The following is a 16,021-nucleotide window of genomic DNA, read 5'->3' as shown; positions in this document are numbered from 1 at the left end:
GATCCAGAAATGGAGGTTGGTATCTGTAACGACAATGCGTCTGATACAGTGGAAGAACAATGAAGGTAGGAGATCGCCATCCTGAGTGAAAGTGGGACTTAGAAAAAGGGGTCAGCCACAATAATTTCGGTTCCCACACTAAGACTCCCGGCTTCAACTACAGTTCTCTCCGCAGACGCCCGGAGCCCCTCGCCCCGCCCTGAGCGGGCGATCGGACAGTACCACAGTGACTTTACGGGGAGGAGGTATGTTAGTCTAGTCCTGCAGAGGCAAGAGAAGTTCTTTATCAGAAAAAATATTATTATGTATATTATTCAACATTTTTTTAAGTTAATATTTTATCTTTTGTTTCCTCAGACGCTCTACGCTCTCTAAAGAATGATGGGATTCCAGCCCTTCTCTCCCTTTTCTTTTCTCACTTGGTACATTCCTCCGCGGTACGTAGGCGGGGGGAGGCGTACATAAACCTCGACGCAAGAGGCGGGGCTGTTCAGTCCTCGAGGCGTCGGTACTCCGCGGTGTTGGAATTTTGTTGCTCGTCGGCCGGTGCGCGCGTGCGCGGACATGGCCTCAAACGGTATGTAAGGGCGCGAGGCGGCAGTGGCGCGCCGGTCCGAGGCCTCGTTCCCTCCCACCTGGGCTTTTGATTTTTCAGTAGGACGGACGGCGATCGCGTGTGGGATCTCTTCGTACCACTGTGGCGGGAAGCAGGGGGAGAGGTGGAAGGGGGAGGCCGGTGTCGCCATTTTGTTTCGTTCCTCTGGCGCCTCTCGTATGGGGCGGGAAGTCTTCCCTTCGCAGTTTATTTGAGGTCAGGGTTGGGAGGAATGCTTCTTGGTGATTTGAAATGTGAGGTAAAAGTGGAAATTACCGATCTCGGTAGCCTAAGTCCCCACACCCAGCCCCACGCTCGGGCCCGCTTTGTCGCAGTGCTGCATCCGGGCAATTGGTGCGCGCACGCGCTCTGTTGGCCCCTCCCCCCTTTCTCGAGGCGCCTATTCCACTTCCCCGCCTCGTGTTTGTCTGGCTTTTTGTCGCGAGAGGCTTCGCGGAGGATTTTGGAGCCTGGGTCAGGTGTGGGCTTCACGCCCCAGGGGCTCTCGGGAAGGGGCGGGACCACCCTCTTCCCGCCTTGGTTGCCACGCGGCCGGGGGCGGAGGCTCGAGATTGGGGACGCGCACCCGCTTAACGGTTTTGGTGGGGAGGGGTAGGGATTGACCAACGGACTCGGGCACCGGGTTCGAAGGGTTTCCCGCCGAAGTTTCTTCTGAGGTGGGAACTGAAAGAATGGCAGGCCCAGACCACACCCTTTCCTGGTCCTTTGGTCTTTTCCTCCTGGTTTCCCCAACTGAGGAGACGACAGTGAGTCTTTAGTGTGGTGTTTTAAAAGCACTTTCAATACTTCTGGTTGGCCGGCTCAGCGGAAGGCCAGAGTAGAAGAGAAAACGGAATCATTTGAAGCTACAAGGCTGGGAACTTGAGTACCAGTTGTCTTTCGCCTCCTGAAGCGAGGGAACACTTTGGAGATCTGTCATTTGGGGTTAAGGGGCTCTCTTGTCTTGGTTGCCTGACTTTACACTAGAAGCTCACTTTAGGTTCGTCAGAGGGGGAGAATGGTCTTTGAGAAATTCTTGCTTTTTGGGTCTTGGCGGAGTGTGGAGGCCACATTCTGAACACTGCTGTCTGAGTCTTGAATCCAGATCTGTACTACTTAGTACCTCTGTCACTTTGGGCAGATTTACTGTCTATTGAGTCCTGATGATAACGCCTTTCTAGTGGAAATGAAATGTTTTGGAGTATTTCCTGACATGAATTGATTTTGCAGGAAACAGTAGTTGTCTACTGAGACCCTTGGTTTTTCCAGTAGTTAAGGTTTCTTAGTTTCTAGAAATTTGTATTTTCTTTGCTTTGTTGTAAGAAAACTTAACAGTGATCTGAACTTAGAAGCTATGATCTGTTTCTCTTCCCAATCAGTGTCTTATAGAGGAATTTAAGCCCTATGAATGCCTTTTTTTGATTTGGCGACCCCAGTGCTTGAGTAATTAATTAGCTGTTCCACTATTGAGTGGTGGCTGAGACCAGGCACGGTGGTTCACGCCGGTAATCCTAGCACTCTAGGAGGATGAGGTGAGTGGATTGCTTGAGCCCAGGAGTTTGAGACCACCCTGAGTAAGACTACTAAAAATAAACTAGCCGAGGGTTGTGGTGGGTGCCTGTATTTCCAAGTACTTGGGAGGCTGAGGCGGGAGGATTGCTTGAACCTAGGAGTTTGAGGTTGCTGTGAGCTATGATGCCACGGCACTCCACTTAGGGCTACATTAAGACACTGTCAAAATGGTGGCTGAAAGTGATGTGATTTTTTTTTTTTTTCTTTCTCTTTATTGTTGAAAGTAATGTAATTTTTTTTTCTTGTTCCTTTTTGCAGACTATACCCAACAAGCAACCCAAAGGTGAGTGCCATTTTTGGACTTTTAAAATTTGTAGAGGGCAAGTGAAAATATCTTTTCTTAATTGTTTCTCTTTTTCTCCAGCTATGGGGCCTACCCCACCCAGCCTGGGCAGGGCTACTCCCAACAGAGCAATCAGCCCTATGGACAGCAGAGTTACAGTGGTTATGGCCAGTCAGATGCTTCAGGCTATGGCCAGAGCAGCTATGGTTCTTCTTATGGACAGACCCAGAACAGTGAGTCTCTCAGTGTGTCATTCCACCTCTTCCTGTTTTCTGGCCGGGGCTGGGTTTGAACCCACCACCTCTGGTATATGGGGCCAGCACCCTACTCCTTGAGTCACAGGAGCTGCTCTCTTCCTGTTTTCTGAATGTTACTTTTCTTAAACCTAAGCAGTGTTGAAAAGTTGAAGCTATCCCAGGTTTTTTTTTTTTTTCTCTACCTTGTCTACGATTCTTAGATGTACTTTTTTTTTTCTACCTTGTCTACGATTCTTAGATGTACTTGTAGACAAAAATGTTTATTGATTTGTAATTCGATTATCTCCTATTTCTGGTGTTTCTTTTTTGTGGACAAGGGTGGCAGGGTTTGCCCTGGGCAATAAGTTGACCAGGTTAGTTTTGGACTCCAGAGCTGGAGTGTCAGATCCTCCTGCCTCAGCCTCCTCAGTAGCTGGAATTACAGGCTTGTACTATCATCCCTGGCTTTTACTTTTGTATTTATGCTGGAGCTTTTCCTGTTTCTTCTCTTAGCATGAAAGAGGGCATATTCCCTGAAGGAATAACCAGTGATAGGCTGATTCTGTTGTGTTTTTTTTTTTTTTTTTTTTGGAGACAGAGCCACAAGCGGTTGACCTGAGTAGAGTTCCTTAGCATCACAGCTCACAGCAACTTCCAACTCCTGGGCTCAAGCGATTCTCCTGCCTCTGCCTCCCAAGTAGCTGGGACTACAGGCGCCTGCCACAACACCCAGCTATTTTTTTGGTTGTAGCTGTTGTTGTTTGGCGGGCCCGGACTGGATTCGAACCTGCCAGCTTAGGTGTATGTGGCTGGCGCCTTAGCTGCTTGAGCCACAGGCACTGAGCCAATAGGCTGATTCTTTTTTTTTGTGTGTGGCGACAGAGTCTCCCTCTATGGCCCTTGGTAGAGTGCTGTGGCGTCACAGCTCACAGCAACCTCCAACTATTGGGCTTAGGCAATTCCCTTGCCTCCAGCCTCCTTTGTAGCTGGGACTACAGGTGGCCGCCATAACACCTGGCTATTTTTTCGTTGCAGTTTGGCTGGGGCCGGGTTTAAAGCCACCACCCTCAGTATATGGGGCCGGTGCCCTGCCCACTGAGCCACAGGTGCCACCCTAGGCTGATTCTTAATATGTAGAAAATGGTTTGCATAAAGATGTTTTGAAGTCAGGGTGCCATATATCATGTAACATAAGGAAGTGGAATTTGCTCAGAGGTTCTAAAGTGTAAATAACTAATGTGGGTTGTCTTGTATATACTGTACACATACCAGCACGTTATAATGCTGTTAATAAGTAGGGATCTTTTGGGTTGTGATCAGAGGGTGGCTCTTGAGACTGGCTTTGGAATAGATATGATGAAATTGGAACTGTCCTGGAGTTGGTAGGAGTTAGAGCGTTTAGGGTTTAAAAGAAGGGTAACTGTCTGGGCGGTGCTTGTGGCTCAGTGAGTAGGGCACTGGGCCTATATACTGAGGGTGGTGGGTTCGAACCTGGCCCGGGCCAAACTGCAACAAAAAAATAGTCGGGCGTTGTGGTGGGCGCCTGTAGTCCTATAGTCCCAGCTACTCAGGAGGCTGAGGCAAGAGAATTGCCTAAGCCCAAGAGCTGGAGGTTGCTGTGAGCTGTGACACTACAGCACTCTACGGAGGGCGACAAAGTGAGACTGTCTTAAAAAAAAAAAAAAAAGTAACTTGTTAGACTGTGAGTCGTAAAATTAACAGTTTCTAAGAGGCTGACTTTTCAAGTATGGGTGAATATTAGGTAGTATATGTTTTTTCAGCCCATTCCTTGTTTTTTCTCCTCAGAGCTTTTATGACTCCCTTTTTCTTTTCCTTTTAGCAGGCTATAGTACTCAATCAACTCCCCAGGGATATGGCTCAACTGGTGGCTATGGCAGTAGCCAGAGTTCCCAGTCATCTTATGGGCAGCAGTCCTCCTATCCTGGCTATGGCCAGCAACCGGCTCCTAGCAGCACCTCGGGAAGGTAAGGTATGGGGGGCAGGCTTGACGATAAGGGTGAATTGATAGGGAATGGCAAAATGACCAGCAGTTGGAGCAATTATGAGGTATAATTGGGGATAGTGGAGTTGGCATTGAGTACAGAGAATGTGATGTACTAAAAGACTAAAAGTGAAAGGAAGTTTTGAATATTCTGGGATTATGATTGTTTTCTTTTTCGGTTCCTTTAGTTATGGTGGCAGTTCTCAGAGCAGCAGCTATGGACAACCCCCAAGTGGGGGCTATGGCCAACAGTCTGGCTATGGCGGACAGCAGCAGAGCTACGGGCAACAGCAAAGCTATAATCCCCCTCAGGGCTATGGACAACAGAACCAGTACAACAGTAGCAGTGGAGGTGGTGGAGGGGGTGGTGGAGGTGAGATGGTATCTTCAGCTTTGTCTCATACCTATTTTCTGTAAGGTTTTGTATTCTGTTGTTTGGCCCTTATCCTAAAAGGTTACTTTTTTATTTCCTAGTTCTCTTATTTCTGTTGTCCTTTATGTTCTGGTATGTTAAACCCTTTTTCGTGTTACTTTACTATTTGTTGTTAAAGCATTCTTTCTTTTCTGACAGGTAACTATGGCCAAGATCAGTCCTCCATGAGTGGTGGCAGTGGTGGTTATGGCAGTCAGGACCAGAGTGGTGGTGGCGGCGGCTACGGGGGAGGCCAACAGGACCGTGGGGGACGCGGCAGGGGCGGTGGCGGTGGTTACAACCGCAGCAGTGGTGGCTATGAACCCAGAGGTCGTGGAGGTGGCCGTGGAGGCAGAGGCGGCATGGGGTAGGTGTCTTGTGAGCCAGGGAGTATGTTTGTTTGGGAGTGGAGGGTTGCATGAATCTTCCTGAAGCCAGTCCCTAGTGCATTGTTTAGTATTCTTGTTATCTAGGGATTTATGAGGGCTTTGGTTTGGAGACAGTGACTGTTTCTGTGTATATCCCTATTTTATTCTTGTGCGAGCATGGGGGCCTGAACTCCCATGCACACCACTGAATAGAGAATTGAATATTGACACTTTTATTTCCAAAGAAAAAATACATAGATAATGTATGGATTGGAGTCATTGATATCCTAGGCAAGAAACATGGAAGTAAAGTCTTCTTTGTCTGCAAGGGAAACCGATGATCCCACTCCTGGGAAATAGTAGGAAACTTGGTATGTGCATTCCCATGTGTCCTCTGAGGGAGTTGGTAATGTTTAACCTGACTTCAGCTTCCAGGAATTGGCTATTCCGTAGTCATTTGAATCTACGAGCTTGATTTGGACTAATTCAACTGACACTGATTTTGTGTGTGACTTGGTTTATGGGGTCATCTGACTGAAGTGTGCAGACCTTTTGGGCAAAATTACACTTGACAGTGGTATCCCATGTATTTGTTCCACTGTCTGCCTTTCCCTGGTTACTTAAAAAAACATCAGTTTGTCCAACTGGACCTTCCTTCCCTTTCTGCTGAAGTTGATTTGATTTGTAGTAAAACCTTAGATTTGATGTTAAAACAGTTGTCAAATCTGTTGGTAAACATGGATTGAATGACCCTACTTTTGTCCTCTTGAAAAAGGGGAGGTTTGTCAGTGTTACTCCTTTTGGGAAAATAGGTTTTTAGAATGAGTTTTGTATATGGTAAGTATTCAGAGGAGGGTGGGGGCAATCTCAAAAACATACATAAATAAGGAAAACTCTGTTGTGTGCGTGTGTTTAATGCAAAACTTTAAAAAGAAAAGCAACTGTTATGTGACTGTTAACTTGCTCTGCATTTTATGTGCCACAGGTATGAAAGGTGACATTGCAAAATACTCCGCTCTTCTCACAGTGTAGAAGGGGTGACCCCGGGGGAGGGGGAGATCAAAAACAGCTCAGTAGTTAGGACAGGGCTTAGCTAAGTTTGTCTTGCTTTAAGGGGAACTTGCCTTTGGTTTTGACTTTTTATGGAATGGGGTTGGGTCTGCTTGCTGCTTTCAAAGCAAAAACCACAAAAATGTGTTCAGGGCTACCCCAGCCTGGTGTGAAATGTCTTCTGGTTAAATTGGGGGTAGGGTTTTTAAACCACCTACTGGGTTGTCAACCACTCACGACAAGAGGAAAAAAGCATCTGCTACATCGGAAGAACGACCAAGGAAAATGGGTTATTTTTTTTCCAGAGGAAATAGACATATAATCTTTTAAACAAAATCTTTAAAACTGTGTCTGAGAAATTGCACACGTGTGTGTGATATGCTCAAAGGTCAGACAAGGGTTGGTCAGGAAGGGATGTATTTTAGTAGCCACTTGTATCTTTTTCCAAAAAACACCTACCCATGTTTGGGGAATGTTAAACAAAATCAAAAACAAAACAAAACAAAACACCCTTTTGTAGCCGTTGGAAGCTTCATGTCCTTTCTTCTAACTTGTCTTCTCCAGCGGAAGTGACCGTGGTGGCTTCAATAAATTTGGTGGTAAGTGAACAGAGTTTCCAAAATTCCCAACTCCCAGCAATGCTTTGTCTGATTGTTCATTTGCAGATGTCTTAGCGTGTTAATTTAAGTGTCAAAGGTTTTGAAGTGTCCAGAACCACCTCCAGAAAGGGGTGGGAGAGAATGCCCTCTGCTGCCAGATGTGTGCTAATCTTGAGGCAGGCAGGGGTATGACTCAGAAGTCATCTGGTACCAAATTGGTTTGACCCAGGTTAATAAGAGGTGTCTAGTAGGCCTCTGACAGGGGTATGCCACACCTGGCACTTAGTGACCACCATCATGAAAAACTGGAGAGTGTGTGCTGGAACACGTGGTGCCAACTTGGCTTTAGGATCCTTTTGATCATTGTGTCCAAGGCTAGTGTATATGTCTGTGTGAGTGTGTGTGTGTGTGTGTGGCAACTTCCAAATATTTTAATTCTGGGAGAGGGATGTGAAATACTGCCCTGCCCTGAGGATGGTGAAGTTGGTACATATTTATAAATTAAGTACTGAATGGTGTCAATGCAATTTTACATATATGGACTTATTCAGATGGGCAAATAGAAATTAGCTCTGGGAAGGAAGGTGTGGACTACTTCAAGAAAGATTGGGAGCATGTGTGGCTCATGGGAAATAACCAGGTCTTAAACAGCACAAACTGAATTCATGGAAAAAATGGCAAATTTGAGAAGTCTCCCAGTAAGCTGGAACTTTTCTGGTTTGGTTAACAAACAAAAGGTTTCTTGATTTGTCTCAACATTTAAAGCCAAAGGCTTGGGTTCATAACTTAGGTGTCATTGCGTTGGGTATAATATTTATATATGGCAAATTCAGATAAACATTGGTCAAAGATGATCTCTGGGAAAAAAAAGCAGAGGCTGCATTATGGAAATAAGATTTCTGGTCTGTTCCCTGGGACATGCTTTAAAATACAATAGCTATTATGTGTTTTATTTTCATGTGTTTTGGGGAAACAACATGGTCTTAAGAATGGTTTCTAAAGACAAAATTAAAAATTGTTCCACAAGGGATAAGTGTCTTTGGTGGTAAAGTTTGGAGAAACTGGATGGATGCACATCACATTGCTGGTGGTGAGCCCATATCTCTCTGGAGTGAGAGAACAGGGCCAAGCTTTGAGTTGGTTTGTTAACTTTAATGGGTCTACCCCCCCTCCTCCCATCTGTGCTGAGGACATTTCCCAGCTTGAACTGGGGGAGGCAGCATTTTCTGAAGTGTGGAGTTGTCCCTATGAGGACTCAAGTTACAGATCTTATGGAGAGGGGTCTGTTGTCTTTCCCAGCCCTGCCTAGGATTTTCTCCTCTGGGCAGCCAACCCAGGACAGGGTTTGGAGTGAGGCTGTGAGCACTTACCTAATATTTTTGCAAGAGTTTGGATTTGGTATTAATTTTTCTCCCTGTTTTTTCCTGTTGACTAACGGCTCGTCTTTTCCTTGTTTTTGTTTTTTTCTTTTCCTTGTTTTTCATGCACTTAAGGCCCTCGGGACCAAGGATCACGTCATGACTCCGGTGAGTCCATAGGTGGCATGAAAGAGTGGCTAAAATGGTGTCAACAAGAGTTTTCTTGGCTGGATGCAGTGGCATGCGCTTGTAGTCCCAGGAAGCTGAGATAGGCGGGTCGCTTGAGTTCAGGAGTTCTGGGCTGTAGTGTGCTATGCCGAGTGGGTGTCTGCACTAAGTTCAATATCAATATGGGACCTCTGGAGCAGGTGGGGGCACCAGGTTGCCTAAGGAGGGGTGAACTGGCCCAGGTTGGAAATGGAGCAGGTCAAAACTCCCATGCTGGTCAGTAGTGGGATTGTGCCTGTGAATGGCCACTGCACTCCAGCCTGGGCAACATAGCAAGATCCTGTCTTGGGGGAAAAAAAAGACTTACTGGATATTCTTTGAAACTTAAATGGAAACTGAAAAATGAGTAGAGAAAAAAGGGAGTTCAGGTGTACCTTTAGTTAGCAGTGGTTCATAAATGACTGCTGTATCAGAAATCTGATTTGTGGGTTCGTTCTTTCCTGTGCAATTTAGAAGCCTGAGAATCTGCATGTCTAACAAGTCTCAGGTGATGTTAATATTTAATCTGTGGACCACACTCCAGAGGTGTTTATTTAAATCAGTGGGTTTTTTTTTTTTTTTTTTCTTGTCAGTCTCACTTTGTTGTCCTCGGTGGAGTGCTGTGGCATCACAGCTCACAGCAACCTCCAGCTCTTGGGCTTAGGTGATTCTCTTGCCTCAATCTCCCGAGTAGCTGGGATTACAGGTGCCCACCACAATACCTGGCTATTTTTTGTTGCAGTTTCGCTGGGGCCGGGTTTGAACCTGCCACCCTCAGTATATGGGGCTGGTGCCTTACTCACTGAGCCACAGGCGCTACCTGTCAAATGCTTTTTAGATTGAGTCACCTGTTTTACTTTTTCTTTATCATTGTTTTTACTTTTTGCTTTGTGGCCCCCCCCCCGTTTTACTTTTGTTTTACCTTTGCTCTTCAAATTTGCATTTCTTCCTGTGTTCAACAAGCAGAACAAGATAATTCAGACAACAACACCATCTTTGTGCAAGGCCTGGGTGAGAATGTTACAATTGAGTCTGTGGCTGATTACTTCAAACAGATCGGTATTATTAAGGTAATTGTGGAGTATGGGTACTTTTCTATCATGGTTCAGCAGGCTTTTGGATTTCACACATTAGTAAAAACAAATTTTAATGGTTGTTAATTTATTGAGGAAAGCCCATTAGCTTTTTTTTGTTGTTTGTTTCTTTTTTTTTTGAGACAGAGCCTCAAGCTGTCGCCCTGGGTAGAGTGCTGTGTCATCATAGCTCACAGCAACCTCCAACTCTTGGGCTCAAGCGATTCTTCTGCCTCTGCCTCCCCAAGTAGCTGGGACTACAGGCGTCTGCCACAATGCCCGCCTATTTTTTGGTTGCAGCCATCATTGTTTGGCGGGCCCGGGCTGGATTTGAACCTGCTGGCTCAGGTGTATGTGGCTTACGCCTTAGCCGCTTGAGCCATAGGTGCCGAGCCTGTTTGTTACTTTTCCAGGGCTAGCAGTGGTGTCACAGCTCACTGCAGCCTTAAACTTCTGGCCTCTTGGATGGAGTTGTCTTCTTAGTAAAGTATCACGAGAATGGAAAAACAAATATCTAACGTACTCAGCCAGTAGACGATCTAATACAGGCCCACATAAGAGAGAAACTCAGTTCAAATTGTAGGGTGAAAGATGGAGGGAGGGTGGAGAGAAGGGGAAAGAGGGGAGTGTGCTCCCACTTAGTGGACACAGTGTAAGGGTAATGGCATACCTTTTGGGTGTGTTATACAAGTACCAGAGGGACTCTACCTAACATATAAATAATGTAATCTAGTTGTACCCTCACATTAACCTGAAATTAAAAAAGCAAAAACTAAAAATCTCTTGGATTCACTGATGCTCCTGAATAGCTAGCTGGGAGAAGTTTGTGCCACTATGCCTGGTTAATTTTTCTATTTACCATTTTTTTTTTTTCTGTAGAGACAGAGTCTCACTGTACCGCCCTCGGGTAGAGTGCCGTGGCATCACACGGCTCACAGCAACCTCTAACCCTTGGGCTTACGCGATTCTCTTGCCTCAGCCTCCCGAGCAGCTGGGACTACAGGTGCCCGCCACAACGCCCGGCTATTTTTTTTTTTGTTGTTGCTACAGTTTGGCCGGGGCTGGGTTTGAACCCACCACCCTCGGCACATGGGGCCGGCGCCCTACTCACTGAGCCACACAGTCTTATATGGTCTCCCTCGGTAGAGTGCTGTGGCATCACAGCTCACAACAACCTCATACTCCTGTGCTTAAGTGATTCTCTTGTCTCAGCCTCCTAAGTAGCTGGGACTATAGGCGCCTGCCACAATGCCTGGCTATTTTTTTGTTGCAGTAGTCATTGTTTTAGCTGGCCTGGGCTGGGTTTGAACCTGCCTGCCTTGGTGTATGTGGTGGGCACCCTACCCATGGGCTTTGCTCCACCCCACCCCCCTTTTTTTTGAGATAGAGTCATACTTTGTGGCCCTCGGTAGAGTGCTGTGATATTATAGCTCACAGCAACCACAAATTCTTGGGCTCAAGTGATTCTTTTGCCTCAGTCTCCCGAGTAGCTGGGACTACAGACACCCACCACAATGCCTGGCTATTTTTAGAGATTTGGTCTGGCTCAGGCAATTCACCTGCCTTGGCCTCACAGAGCCCTGGGATTATAGGCGTAAGCCACCACGCCCAGCCTTCTGTTTATTTTTTGTAGAGATGAGGTCTCACTGTATTGTTCACACTGGTCTGTTAACTCCTAGACTCAAGCAGATCTCCCATTTTGGCTCCCAAATTGCTGGGAATACAAGTAAACCACTGTGCCTGGCTTCTGTTTGTGTTATCTGAATAAATCACATCTTTACACAAAAAGTATAGTTGATAAAGGAGTGCCCTAAACTCTTGCATTTGGGCTCCATATAATAATAACCTTTAGTTTTACCTTTCAGTATTGATGTGAAAAACAGTTGTAGACTATGATTCAGGCTATATGCAAGATACGGAGAAGTATCTAGGAAGAGGGTAGCTGAAGTTTGGGAATGATAAGCTCAGGTTCTAGGGGAGAAGGTGTAAGGTAGTACTATATTCTCTAAATTTGATTTTAACTCATTTTGCTTTCCTTAGACAAACAAGAAAACAGGACAGCCCATGATTAATTTGTACACAGACAGGGAAACTGGCAAGCTGAAAGGAGAGGCAACGGTTTCTTTTGATGACCCACCTTCTGCTAAGGCGGCTATAGACTGGTTTGATGGTATGTATGAAGAAACTGGGGGATGTGGGGGAATAGGCACCTAGCCTTAGGAAGTAGGCCATGTTTTAAGGGTTCTTTTTAGTCTTCAACACTTTATTTTAGCTGTAAATTCAGTATAGTCTGTTTTTTGCTTATGTCTCATTAGATTTTAAACCTTTTCAGGCAGGTAGAGTCTTATATTGTATGAAATGTGTTTTTGGATTCACAGGGCTTAAAAGGATTTTTTTTTTAATGCCTCCTTTGTTTCTTTTAGGTAAAGAATTCTCTGGGAATCCTATCAAGGTCTCGTTTGCAACTCGCCGAGCTGACTTCAATCGGGGTGGTGGCAATGGTCGGGGAGGCCGAGGGCGAGGAGGTAAGGAGCTCTTATCTAGTGGGGTACCAACAAAGGTGATGGGAGGAAAGAGTGCAGAGGTTGGTAAGGGCTTATATGGAAAAGGTTAGATTAACCAAACTTGGAAGGCAAGCAGCCCTATACTTTTATCTGCACTAGGACCCATGGGCCGTGGAGGGTATGGAGGTGGTGGCAGTGGTGGCGGTGGCCGAGGAGGATTTCCCAGTGGAGGTGGTGGTGGTGGAGGACAGCAGCGAGCTGGGGACTGGAAGTGTCCTAATCCGTGAGTGAAACTTACTTTCTTTAGTCCTCTTAAGTGCTCCCTTTGATATTATGGTAGAGCTGTGTGGATGTTTTCTTACTCTTTCTTTCTTTCTTTTTTTTTTTTGTGGGAGAAAGAATGTTTAATAAATGGTAATCAAATAGCTGTTTGTAATAAAAATAAAATCAGATCTTTAAATTTTGCACCATATAGAAAAATACATATATTACTGATGGATCCAAGAGTAAAAAATAAAAATGCAGGCTCAGTGCCAGTAGCACAGTGGTTGTGGCATCAGCCACATACACTGAGACTGGGGGTTCAAACCCAGCCTGTGCCAGCTAAAACGACAACAACTGCAAAAATAAATAAAAATGTGAATACTCAATTCTACAATTTTAAGGGGTTCACAGACTTTCTAAAGCTCATCATCCATGGATTCCAGATTATCTATAAAAGGAACTATTAACCATAACTTGTATTAAAATAAAACCTCAATGCCAGATAGCAAATGTATTTTTTAAGAGTTAAGTCACACACACCAAATGAAGATGAATACATTGTTAACTCATTGTTAGAACTTTGTAAAATCTCCAAACTGGAACTAGAAACAGGCATGTCAATACAAATGGACAGTGACTTAAAAAAAGACACTAATTTGAGTGCATATAAGTGTATCCATGTCTGTTAGCCTTCAGAAATTTAAAACTAGCTAAATCTGTAGTACTTAAAATTGAACATGTGCAATGTTATTCTCAAACTTGATTAAAATAATAAATACAAATTATATTTAATAGGAATAACTGCAACATAACTCAAATATCTAAACATATAATAGGAATTCTGTATTAAAATGCAATACTTTTCACCTGCATTAATCTCATACACAACGGAAAAATACTTGCAGATAATTACCATTAAGAATGCAAATAATAGGCTCAATGCTTGTAGCTCAAGGGGCTAGGTCGCCAGCCACATAACACCAGAGCTGGCGGGTTCCAATCTAGCCCTGGCTCGCCAACCAACAATGACAACTACAACCAAAAAAATAACTGGGCATTGTGGCGGGCGCCTGTAGTCCCAGATACTTGGGAGGCTGAGGCAAGAGAACCGCTTAAGCCCAAGGGTTTGAGGTTGCTGTGAGCTGTGACGCCATGTTACTCTACCAAGGGCGGGATAGTGAGACAAAACAAAAGAATGTTCACAAACAAAGAATGCTCATAAACACAACAAGAATGCTAATGTATTTTTACTGTGGGAGAAAAATCTTAGTAATAAGAAATGATATATTGGGGCAGTGCCTGTGGCTCAAAGGGGTAGGGTGCCGGCCTCTCATATGCCGGAGGTGGCGGGTTCAAACCCAGCCCCGGCGAAAAACTGCAAAAAAAAAAAAAAATTTATATAATTTACAATGAAGCTGTAGATAGTCTACATAATGATATTCTACTTTAAAATGAAAACGTTTTTTAAGTTTACAACAAATTTACTCAAGGCAAAGTATGTTTATTATGGAATAGGATCTTAAAGTAAGCAAGGCATGTGTGGATGTTTTCCAAACTAACAAATGTCAGGGCCTCACTGTTGGTGGCAGATTGGCTGAGAGCTTACCAAGGTTAGGTCAGTATAGTGGGAAAGGTAATTAACTGGGTTTAGTTATCACAGCTTTTGTTCCTGGTTCTGCTTCAAGCCTTTTGAGGCCTCAGTTTTGTCACTGTATCTCTAAAATTCACTGGACTCTTTTCCTAGTTTTAGGGCTTGTGTATTCTTCATTCCTCCAAACTGTCTTCCTTTTTCTTAGTACATGTGAGAACATGAACTTCTCTTGGAGGAATGAATGCAACCAGTGTAAGGCTCCTAAACCAGATGGCCCAGGAGGTGGACCAGGAGGCTCTCATATGGGTAAGAGAGACAGAGCTGGTAGTGAATGAATTAGGAGCCAATTTTTTTTTCCTTCTTTAAAATGCTTTTGTTGTATTATGTTTTCATTGGTGGGATTATGGATCGCATTCTTTTAAAAATTTATTTTATTTTGGATTAATACAGGGTATATACAAAAAGTTCTTAACTTTTTTTTCGGGTGGCACCTGTGGCTCAGTGGGTAGGGCGCCGTCCCCATATACCAAGGGTGGCTGTTTTGAACCCGGCCCCAACCAAACAGCAACAAAAAAATAGTTGGGGGTTGTGGTGGGCACCTTGTAGTCCCAGCTACTCGGAGGCCAAGGTGAGAGAATCGCCTAAGCCCAGGATTTGGAGGTTGCTGTGAATTGTGACGCCACAGAACTCTATTGAGGGCAATAAAGTGAGACTGTCTCTACAAAAAAAAAGAAAAAAGTCCTAAATTTTTAAGCAGAGAGGCTATGGGGTCCCAGTAGGAGGATGGTAATGTGATAGATCATATTTCTTTTGTCCTAGGGGGTAACTATGGAGATGATCGTCGTGGTGGCAGAGGAGGCTATGATCGAGGCGGCTACCGGGGCCGTGGTGGGGACCGTGGGGGCTTCCGAGGGGGCCGGGGTGGTGGGGACAGAGGCGGCTTTGGCCCTGGCAAGATGGACTCCAGGTGAGTATGACTTTAAATTGAGGTAAAAGTAGAACAGTTGAACAGAGGCCATGGAATAACAAGGTTATAGAGAAAGTAGGGAGGGAGGGTAGGAAAATTAGTAGGGAGGGAGGGTAGGAAAATTATCTCGGGTAGGTCTCTGTTGACCCACCCTACTTAAGAGATGAGACATTTGCTTAGTGGATAAAGGAGGCAGATAGGGTATCTGGGGTGAATAGAGAGGCTGGTAACAAACCTAATGGGTACTTTTTTTTTTTTGCAGGGGCGAGCACAGACAGGATCGTAGAGAGAGGCCATATTAGCTGGCTCCTGAGATTCTGGAACAGCTTTTCTTTCTGTACCCAGTGTTACCCTTGTTATTTTGTAACCTTCAATTCCTGATCACCTATGGGTTTTTGTGTCCGACTATGTGATTGTAACCATACCTCTGGTTCCCATTAAAAACCATGGTTTTAGTTATATTTTGTTCCTTCCCCCTCCCCACTCTCCTGAAGGATTGATATCTGGGTCAGGAATGTGGGGGAGTTTTCCACTTTTAGATCCTCCTGCTCAGCAGGAATTGGAATAATTTGTTCCTGCCCAGCAGGAACTAGAATAAAGCATTTGTTACTTGATCCAAGGGAGAAAAGAAAAGGTCAAGTGGTATCCCTAAGAGTAGAGATAAACTTTTCTGTCATGGCAAATTGGATATATAAATGAGATACATGAACATGGATGTCATGAGTTTTGTCCCAGATTTGCCCAACTATGTGGGAGTTTTTCTTTACGACATTTATTTGCGTGCTGGTCTTACTGTTTACAGCAGCAGATTTACCTTTTTTTTTTTTTTTTGGTGGAGGCAGAGTCTCACTTTATGGCCCTCGGTAGAGTGCCGTGGCCTCACACAGCTCACAGCAACCTCCAACTCCTGGGCTTAAGCGATTCTCTTGCCTCAGCCTCC

At 44.9% G+C, this 16,021-nt stretch overlaps 1 protein-coding gene across 4 annotated transcripts; it reads left to right on the top strand.

The window, feature by feature from the left end:
- Positions 1-464: 464 nt before the first annotated feature.
- Positions 465-15,540, top strand: FUS (FUS RNA binding protein). 4 transcript variants are annotated; one of them, XM_053555070.1, is made up of 15 exons: positions 465-577; positions 2,426-2,450; positions 2,532-2,683; positions 4,527-4,671; positions 4,877-5,061; positions 5,260-5,467; positions 7,083-7,117; positions 8,611-8,643; positions 9,649-9,752; positions 11,796-11,925; positions 12,179-12,280; positions 12,419-12,542; positions 14,320-14,420; positions 14,934-15,081; positions 15,344-15,540. In XM_053555070.1, the coding sequence occupies exons 1-15, from the start codon at positions 565-567 to the stop codon at positions 15,381-15,383; spliced, it is 1,545 nt and encodes a 514-aa protein (XP_053411045.1). In that variant the 5' UTR covers positions 465-564; the 3' UTR covers positions 15,384-15,540. The 4 variants fall into 4 exon arrangements, with proteins under 4 accessions (XP_053411045.1, XP_053411044.1, XP_053411047.1 ...); XM_053555069.1 differs by having other exon boundaries at positions 9,646-9,752; XM_053555072.1 differs by having other exon boundaries at positions 487-577; positions 4,530-4,671.
- Positions 15,541-16,021: the final 481 nt, after the last annotated feature.

The sequence above is a fragment of the Nycticebus coucang genome, chromosome 12, assembly GCF_027406575.1.
Source record: "Nycticebus coucang isolate mNycCou1 chromosome 12, mNycCou1.pri, whole genome shotgun sequence".
Classification (NCBI taxonomy): domain Eukaryota; kingdom Metazoa; phylum Chordata; class Mammalia; order Primates; family Lorisidae; genus Nycticebus; species Nycticebus coucang.
Note: the sequence above shows the minus strand (reverse complement) of the source record. Positions and strands in the feature narration are given on the sequence as shown.

Excerpts from the sequence above, each read along its gene's own strand:
- FUS (XM_053555069.1), top strand. Across the intron at positions 2,684-4,526 it reads TTATGGACAGACCCAGAACA|CAGGCTATAGTACTCAATCA; the intron begins GTGAGTCTCTCA and ends TTTTCCTTTTAG. Across the intron at positions 7,118-8,610 it reads TGGCTTCAATAAATTTGGTG|GCCCTCGGGACCAAGGATCA; the intron begins GTAAGTGAACAG and ends CATGCACTTAAG.